Source organism: Apaloderma vittatum, unplaced genomic scaffold, assembly GCF_000703405.1.
Source record: "Apaloderma vittatum isolate BGI_N311 unplaced genomic scaffold, ASM70340v1 scaffold3027, whole genome shotgun sequence".
Lineage (NCBI taxonomy): Eukaryota > Metazoa > Chordata > Aves > Trogoniformes > Trogonidae > Apaloderma > Apaloderma vittatum.
Genome location: NW_009725543.1, coordinates 17,220 through 27,150, shown reverse-complemented (window position 1 = coordinate 27,150; position 9,931 = coordinate 17,220). Strand labels below are relative to the sequence as shown.

General features: G+C 43.3%; 1 protein-coding gene across 1 annotated transcript; it reads left to right on the top strand.

Annotated features, from left to right (window-relative positions):
- Positions 1-407: 407 nt before the first annotated feature.
- Positions 408-2,403, top strand: LOC104276559 (fibroblast growth factor 4; the record flags this gene model as incomplete). The annotated part of the gene is made up of 2 exons (XM_009872930.1): positions 408-511; positions 2,227-2,403. Coding segments are annotated over 2 exons (281 nt in total), but the record flags the coding sequence as incomplete, so codon positions are not given.
- Positions 2,404-9,931: the final 7,528 nt, after the last annotated feature.

The window sequence follows — 9,931 nt, the reverse complement described above, 5'->3', positions numbered from 1 at the left end:
TGGTGGGCCGCCCGGCTCTCCCCCAAAACTTGGAAAGCATCTGCTGGGGGGGCTTAACCCCGTGGCCCCGTTGACTCTGATATCCAACTGAAACAATAAGAGGAGGGATATAAGCTGCATGATGACAAATGTTTCATGCGCCCTAAGCACACTCTGGCTTATTTTAACCTTGTCTACACAGGAGGGTGCCTGGAGGGGGGGCAAAGTAAAAATAGACACTTAGCTAAAAGAAGAGAGGTCCCGGCATGGGGCAGCACGTGGAGCGTGAAGCTGGGGTTCTGCGGCCACCCACAGCAGTGCTGGGGTTTGGGGATCTACACCACGCCGGGGATGGGAGCCTTTGGGTGGCATGACACTCCCTCAGGGCACAGCCCTTTGTGCCCCTGATTCCTCTGTCTCCTCTGTAGGTCTGTTGGAAATCTCCCCTGTGGAAAGAGGAGTGGTGAGCATATTTGGCGTCAGAAGTGGACTCTTCGTGGCCATGAATAGCAAAGGCAAACTCTATGGATCTGTAAGTAGCCACTGCGTGTGTGCCTGGGGAAGGGACCATGTCAGCTGGGGTGAGATGGTGCATGGTGCTAAAAGCTACCCAAGCTCCACACTTGCTCCTCCTGAGTCAGGCAACACAGAGCAGTCCCTGCTGCATTGCCAGCAGAAGATGTGCTGCCCAGGTATGCCACTTACTGAGATTTTGAAGTGAAACCCACTCTTTTGCATTACATTTCCTTGGTTCCTCTCTAAAAACTCTAGTCACCCAGCCACAGCTACTCATCTGGCCTACCACATAGACCAACAGAGCAATCATCTGTGTGGCAGCACCTCAGGCTAGCCTCAGTCCTTATCTTTCTTATATTTAAGTAGAAACAGCCTTAAGCAGGTACCGCGATCGCTCGTTCCACCTCTCAGAGGGCACTTGAACTTGTGATCAGCCACCTCCCACCCCCCTCAAATGGCCCTTTATGATGTGGTGAATCAGTGCCTGTCACATACTTATCGAGCACTCTTCATTAATGCTCTTGATTGGAGAGTCTGTTCCCATGACAGTTCAGTATCCTCAGGATTTGGACTTCCATTTATAAGGAGGTAGATCTGTTAGGAGATAATATAGACCTTTTTTTAAAAAAGAAGCATCTTATAAATATGTACTTGGAGTGGATAGTAACAGTGCATGTTTTTGACCATGTCGAGCTGTCCTTATTTTTTGACTTCACCTCTGTGTTAAGTTACTGTGACCAGCATAATTTCAAATCCACGCTCCTGTGTCTCCTTCCTTACCCGTGGCTTTTTTTTCTGTGTTTCTTGGGTATGCTTTGAAGATACTTTGTCTTAGGAAGAGTCAAACTATGTCAAAGTTATCTAGTTGGGAATTTTTTTTCACATGAAGCATCCAGAATTATTTTCGGGGGCATCAGTCTTGTTACAGAGGATTTTGACTGATAGAAAAGCCGTACAGAATCAGTCACCAAAGTGTAAGAGCTCCCTTTGCATGATTTCTTTGGAAGACAGTTGCTTTGGTCTCCTGGATGAAATAATTCCCAGTGCAGTGCTCACCTTGGCAGGCTGAGGCCTCTCTTACAAAATCCTAGACTTTTGCCCAATAACAAGAGATGAGTTCATCTGTTACTCTCTAGATAACACACTTGTCACACCCACTTTGTACTTACTTGCAAATGAAACCTCTTCACTGGAAGGGTGCCTTTTGTCAGCTCTGTTTTCCTGACCATTAACGCAAGTGAACGCAAACCCTTCCTTCAATTTTAAAACTAAACCAGAATAAAATATTGTCCACTCTGAGCATCTTTAAAAGGCCTCTTTCTCAAACGACACGAGAAAGTCCTAGCACTCAGAGTGTTCTGAAGCCTCTGCAGCAATCTATTGCTGGTAGGACCACCACTGAGGAATTAGAGGAGTAGGGTAGCAGAACTGGACTCTCCCCTCTGCAACTCCGTTAAAATGTGCCCCTCTCTATCAATTAGACAGCTGTGGGTGCCCTTCCCACAACTAGGTGTACGCGCTTGGCCTGGACGCAGAATCCTTTAATGATCCTCTGACTCTGGAGTCTCGTTTGAAGCTTCGTTTGGGCGACCACTTCAAAAGATCTCTAAGTGTGGGGGGGAAGTCAGCTGCACATTTCCCTGCAGCACACCTTCTACACCTGCTAGCAGGAATACTTCCACACCTGATGTTTAAAATTCCTTCCCTCTTATTCTTTCCTTTTCATTTCAGACCCATTTCAATGACGAGTGCAAATTCAAAGAGATTCTCCTGCCAAACAACTACAATGCTTACGAGTCCAGGATTTATCCCGGGATGTACATAGCCCTGAGCAAAAATGGAAGAACAAAGAAAGGCAATAAAGTATCTCCCACAATGACAGTGACACATTTTCTTCCTAGAATCTGAGACATCTCCCTTCAGACCTACCTCAGCACAGGGGAAGACGCAGAATATGTTTGGGGAAAAAAAAACATGGTGCACTTTTACTGGAGAGTTTTATCCAAGAGTAGGTGTAAGATATTTAAGTTAATTATTTAAATCTGTATATATTGCCACAAAAATTATTTATAGTTCCTTTTTTTAAAAAATTTCTGAAAACAAAACCAACCTCCAACTCAAGGTATTTCATTTCATGGTGCAACAGTAGAAGACTTCTGTTTTGTGGTTTGTTTAACTCAGTGTCCTATTTAACTAAGTGTCCTAAAAGAGGTAAAATCCAATTCCTACACTACAATGTTTTGCACTGTTTGTGTGTTGTACGGTGTCTATCGTTGTATGCGTGTTTGTTTGTTTGTTTGTTATGGTGGCTTTATTCTCCTCTGGTGCTTCCTCAACCCCTCCCCGGTGACTCCCAAAGAAGCTCTTGGCCTCCGAGAAGGAGCGGTGGCGGAGGTGCCTGGGTGGTTTGCCAGCGCGGAGCCGCGCACAATGCCTGACCTCCTTTGTGTGGTGTTGCTATTTAACTGGAATGGTATCGGTTTACCCCTGTGCAGAAAGCGCGGTGCTGAAGAGCTACCCCACAAATCTGTTTTTAGATCTGCCAGGGCTGAACTTTGAACTTCCCTGCAGTCTGTCTTCTTAGAGCTGCCAGGCGGTAGAGAGCCTTAGGCACCTATATAAACTCGGCAGGATTGGGTGTTTGGTTTTTTCTATTTAGATAAACAGGAGCATAAAACCTTTTGCGGTCCTTAATGGAAGCTTATATTTGATACGATTGTTTGGCATTTGGCTAAAAAAAAAAAAAAAAGATGTGTCTGTCCCTCCCCTGATGAGCGTACTATGAAACACGCTAACATGAACGAATTATGCTTTATTCAAATCAAATTCCCCGACTTCCCTTCAAATCAAATTGGAGACTACATTCATTTTCCAAAGCCTGTGAAACTCTGTAACACTCACAAGTTTTTAAAAGGCAAAAGCATTTGCTGGTTTGTAGAAAACACAAGCTCCACAGAGAGAATTTAGAGTGATTAGAAAGAATTGAGGTTGTTTTGTACTATTTATTACTTTTGGTGCAGTATTTGGAAGGAGAAATATGCTGCTTTTTTCTGTTTCATTCCCCGACAAAGCTGATTAATTTCTACCTCACTAACTCCCAAAGCCAGTCTCCTAACAAAATCTGCATGGAAGGAAGGTACACGCTCCTCTGCTTGGTCTTACACTTCTGGAGGAGGGCCTAGGGGGAACAATCGTAGTCCCAAATCTCTCTTTTTTCCATATGTAGCCAAAAGTATTCAGGCTAGAGTTGGTTGCATCCTATTTGAGCCTTGTCACGTTTGAGCTATCTTTACCCAGTGGTTTACTTTTAGTAAGGATAATCATGGTGAAAATATTTGCAGACAGCTGTCAGGCTGCAGTACTGTATCGTCATCAAGTAACCTTATATTTTTCTTTATATATTTTGCAAATGTAACTCATGTCTTTAATGTGATGAAGGAAAAGACAGGTTTGGTTATGAGGGAATCTCTAATAGGATCCATTTGTCTTTCTTTCTTTCTTTCTTTCTTTCATTCATTCTTTCTTTCATTCTTCCTTTCTTCCTTCCTTTCTTTTCTTTTCTTTTCTTTTCTTTTCTTTTCTTTTCTTTTCTTTTCTTTTCTTTTCTTTTCTTTTCTTTTCTTTTCTTTTCTTTTCTTTTCTTTTCTTTTCTTTTCTTTTCTTTTCTTTTCTTTTCTTTTCTTTTCTTTTCTTTTCTTCCCTTTCCTTTCTTTCTTATCTTTCTGCCTCTCTCTCTCCATTAAAAGATATATAGTTTTTGGGGCATCAATGAATCCTGAGAACCAGGACTCACCACAATGCCTGACAACTTTAGAGGATGTTTACAGAACATCTTCCAATCTAAACTGGTTGTTTCTGACTACATGCAAATCTGAGTTCAGCCTTTTTTTTTTTTTCTCTTTACATTCCTACACAAGAGCCTTTGTTCCTTTGCAATGGAATAGACTTGCCTGTACCCTCTACTTACACATGACCTTGAAGACAAAATCTACTCACCAAAGTTAGGTAAGACCAGAGCAGTCCAGGACCAGATCTTAAGCCAGCTGTTGTCAAAGTATAAATAACAATTTAAAAAAAGGAAAACAAAACAAGAAAGGGCATCTAGGAAATGTCACACCTAAGGATTTGTAATCTTTTTTTTTTTTCTGTAATTTGAGGGATTTCTGTACTTTCTATGTTTTCTAAGTGTGAGTAATCATTGTGTAATTATCACCACTACCTCTGACAACTGATAATTTCGTTCCAGGTTTCAGATAGCAGAATCAAATCACAAACATTTTCTCTGTGAGTGGTTCTTCTTTGTGACTTTTCACTCCACTAAATCCACAACCTCCAGCCTCACACAAGATATGTTCAGAGGTAGATGTCGTAACTTTGAAATGTTGTGATAAAACCCTGATAACAATGTTACATGGTACGAGCTTTCACCATTTACCAGAATCTGTCTGTAGTTTTATACAGGTGCTGTTCAAGACTGTGGTGTATGTGCTGTGCACATTTAAATGCATAATAAATGATAAACGTTTACAAGGTATGGCACCCTGGTATTGATTTTAACTCTTTCAAAGGGAACGCATCCTGCAACGAAAGACAGAAAAATGCAATTTCATTTTCCCGAAGACCAAGAATTCTTTGCGCCTAGGCCAGCCACTTCACAAATGACAGCCTGGATTTCTTACTCAGCTAAAGTTCCTGCTGCCAAAGTTGGAAGCTGTCCAGGAAAGCCCAGCTTCACGAGCGTGGTAACAGATACGCACGCTTGCATCTGCCACATGCTAGTGTTCTTACTTGTATTATTTGCGTGGTTGTTAACAACGGCAGCTCTTCCTGCAGCATCTAGTATCAATGATCACAGGCACAAAGCAGCTTTGGAGTTTATGTTGCTGGATGTTAAAGCTACAAATGAAACTTTTTTTTCTCGGCGTTAATGAATGCTGCTCTCTGTGAAGTAGGAATATATCGATGCAAGAGACTGTAGGATGACCTGCTTGATTTAAGATACTGTCTCTTTTTACGATTGGTGATTGTACTCATACAAGTGTATTGAAATATGAAGTGCTTTGTAGCACAAGATCCTTTTGCAGAGCTTTTCTTTATAAGTATGCATGTGCACTGTACAGGCACCCCCCCCACACTCTATCAGATCTCTGTACTTGCAGTTTTACCCCCTTCCTAGCATTAGGGAAGGAAACATGACAGCAACAACAACATTCAGGTTTGATCTTACACTTCTTGATGAGTTTTGAGAGAGTTCGTCCACCTAAGTAAAGGCCATAGAAAACAGAAACCCAGATCCCAAGATATAAACTTCTCCATTTATCCCTCAGAGATGCACTTTTTTCCTGTTCCTAGAAAGGGGAAGGCAATAGCTGAGCTGGGAATGTCCAGTGCCCTCACTCTGAGCGACTTCTCTCTAAAGTTGTACAGGCTCTATAAATATGTAGCACAGGTGGGTTTTTTTAACTGATCAAGTATAGCTGCAGCATGTTTAACACTCCTATGAATAGAGCCAGAATAAATAGGCATGCCGATATAATGATTTTTGATAATTAATATTTTTTTTTACAATTCTTGTTAAATAAAAAAAGTCTAGGTCTTCCAAGATTCTAACAAAAAAAGTATTGCTGGGGACAAAAATTTGCTTCAGCCTTTGGGAGACATCCAATTATAATTTTAAGACTGGAGATAAATCTGAAGACTTGGCTCTTAGGAAGGAGAGATTTCTGAGTAGTAATTTTGCAGGTTCACAGCATCTAGAGTACAGGTGCTACACATAGTCCTACCCTCACGAAAATATAAGGGCCTGTTTCCACCACAGATGGAGCAGCTTAAGACATCACAGAGAACTCTAGAGAAAATTCCTTTCTCTGGCTTGACCCATTTTTTGCTCCGTTGCTAAGCCAGCTTTCCTCACAATGCCTTTGGAGGTAGAAAAAGAAATGCTTTAAAGGTGGAAATGAATTTTAACCCCATGAAAAAGGCTCCAATACATCACACATTGCAACATGTCTGGGATGACTGAGAGCATTGCCACGCTCCAGGCATGCCCAGCTCTCCTGCCGTCCTTTACCAAGTATTCCTTTGTCCAGAGCAACAGAAAACCTTTCCTGAGGATGGACAGAGCCCTTCTGTGAGCCAGGCAGATTTCTCTCCATCCTGGGATGGTCCAGCTATAGCACAAAAAGAAGAGGAGCCATGCGCCTGCGCACGGGGGGAAGGAGAGAGCCAAGGCTTCAAGCCCCAACACTCCTTTGCCCACTTGCATGTTTTAAACAGTCCGTGCTTGACATTTTGTGACTCACCCGTGACATCTACCAAGTTGTCTGTACCTAATCTGTGCTAATAAAAATCAGCATGACAAAACATTGCCTCGTATATAAATAGCCACAGGTTTCAGAGCGGTCACCGGGTTTACAGTGCCAGGTTGGGTTGTTCACACTTCACCACTTGGCTTCCACCGCAGCGTGTTAACTGACCATGTGAGTGGCCAATTAAAGAGGGTCTGCTAAGGGCTGAGGAGTCTTTGGATAAAAGCAAGCACTTCAGCAAGGAAGTTAAAAGGAATTCCCCGAAGCACTGCAGCTCCCTTTATACGACTCGGCCAGGCACAGATGAAAACAGATCTTTAATGCAGAAAATGCAGTTTGAAGCTAAAAAAACTCAAGAACCAAGCTCACCCCAGTTCTACTGAATGATCTAAACATGGATGGGATAGTGCAAAGTTGTAACGTCAAGCTGCTTCCAGGCAATACAACATGCAAAAGGGAGTCACAGCACGATTTCACTTCCTGCGCACCAGCCGTGATTTACGGACTTCAAACAAGTAATACTGCCCTGAACTGTTAGTTTTAAATATTGATTACTTAAAACAAAACAAAACAGAACACCTTAATATTATGCCAAGAAATGTCTATGGTTAGTCACTTAAGGCAGACAAATACTTAATATAAACCAATGACAACTTCTTATACTGCAAGTTTCATTATACATTTAAAAGCAGCTGGTTAGTGCTGTCTATAGAACAGACTGACAATTTTTTCACTTTTAAAACTATTTATAGATATCTAAAACTGTATAAAATTCAAACAAATGCTCCTGAAAACTGAGGATGATTACTTTTTCCTTTTTGCAAGCATACCAAGAAACGGCATAATCCCTTTTGAGCACAATCTTAGAAGCTATTTCTTGTCTGTTAAAGACAAACTGAATTTTGAGAACCATTTCTTAGCAAAGTCTCCTGCTGCTCATGAACCTGCAGCCTGAACGTTCCTGGGCTGGGAGTGAAGCAAGTAAGTAAAATGAAGAAGACGGTTGCTAATAGGTTCCCTACATGTTTTGTAACAGAGGCAGAAATTATACAGTGAATGGAAGGTTTTGGAGGAGGAAACTGTTCAGTGCCAGCAATATGATTCCAGCAACGTGGTGCAACAAGTGCTCCAGCCCTTCCTTTCTGACGTGACACCATGAAGTGTGGCAAAGATGCTGAGCACCCGAAACTTCACCGAGCTGCAGCTCTGCGGTGGGTATAAACGATGGGTAACGACAAGCGGAATGAAATATCGTGCTACAGAGGTTTCTGCCTGAGTAGTTTACATTACTGCACCTTTTTGACATTAAGATCTCTGCGCTTTAGCTCCCCGTTGCCAAGCTGTCATTAAACATATATTCCTTAATATATTAAAATGTGTGAGACACAGAGATATTGAATTTGCGAGAGCGCGGGGTCAGTAAGCCGTACAGCTTGTGGCTGAACAAAACAAAACTGAGAATGGGCACTCATTTAGTGAACTGGGCACCGGATGGGGCAGGACTCCTGACAAAAAAGGTGGTGCTTGACTGTATTTTAGTTGGAATGCGGGTCTAATTAAGTTTTTCTTAAATTCTGAGTGCTGGATTGACCTTGGGTACCTTCTGGTGTCATTCTGTATGTGTACATGCAATTACACTTTATTGCTAATCATACTATTTTATTGTGGGTAGATACAGAAGTACCCGTTCTCTGTGATTCCCAGGCTGTGTTGACCTTCACTATCGTTCATTCACACTACTTCGTACAGGTTAAAGAAAGTGAGTTAGTGATGTTTGTACCAATTAACATATTCCAGATTCAAATTGGTTGCTAATCAGGTTACCTCTGAAGTACAAATCAGATCTTTATCAGCTTAAAGGTATTTGGCAAGTGTCAAAGCCACTTGGTAAAATTCTGTGCTTTCTGGGGAGCTACTATTTACATACTTTTTATTATCTTCGCAGCTACATCTGTTTGCTTCCAGTGCCTTTCCAGAGAAAAGTGTTTGTAATGCTAGCTGGGGCCAATACAGCTGTTTAATGTCATTGAGGTTAAGGGTGCTTGTGAGAAGAAAGGGAGTACCACCCCTGGCATGAGCAGCCACTACAGAGGGGAGAGACCCAGCCTTGTGGGTCTTGTTAAAGACATTTAGAAGAAACGTCCAGCTGTGCATCTCTGACCGACGGCCACTCGGCAAGCTTGAGGGCTCACCCTTGAGGAACATTCTGGAGCTTTTGTTGGACCAACCTCTTTTATAAGCTCTTTCACTCAGCCAGATGTTTCTCTGTTCTGATCCCTGTCTGGGGTGGTGGTTGCCCCAGGCTGGCTCACAGCAGCTCATGTCTGACCAGCGCAGCAGGATGGATGGATGGATGGATGGATGGATGGATGGATGGATGGATGGATGCATGGATGGACGGATGCATGGATGGATGGATGGATGCATGGATGAATGCATGGATGGATGGATGCATGGATGGATGCATGGATGGATACATGGATGGATGGATGCATGGATGGATGCATGGATGGATGCATGGATGGATGGATACATGGCCTCCCTAGACTCACCAAGCCAAGGCTGCTCCAGGGCCTCCCCATGCCCTCTATCAACACCGAAACCCAGCACCACCACAGAGACTTCCCACTTGCAAGCCCCAGTTGCAATCCTGGAGCAGAGCAGCCCCCTCAGCCAGGAAAGACCAGGGAGAGCTTCGCCTCCTCCAACAAACACCATCTGGGATGCAGACCATTGCTCTGCCAGGCCTTAGAGCCCCCCTCCTGTCCCTCCCAGCTAAAATCAACACCAAAATGGCTCCATATTACCTGGGGAAAGGAGTTACGGCTCCCCAGTGCTCGCCTTCCATGCTGAATCCCACTTCAAGAAACCCTGATGCTACTGTGAGCGGGCGCTTGTCCTCAAGAAGTTACACATTAACAGGCAGTTAGGCTGCTATCTCACCAGTACGTTCCGGTGCTGGAGCCAGGGTGTCTTTTTGTCCGGGCTTTTCCTTCAGATGAGGTTTGAGATAAGTGGAGCTGACTTCCCCAGGCACGAGCGTTGCAGCCGGGAGGTTAATGCCGTGCCATGACCTCGGGTTGTCGGCCGTGCTTGCACCGGGAGTGGTCCTGCCCACCAGGCTAAAC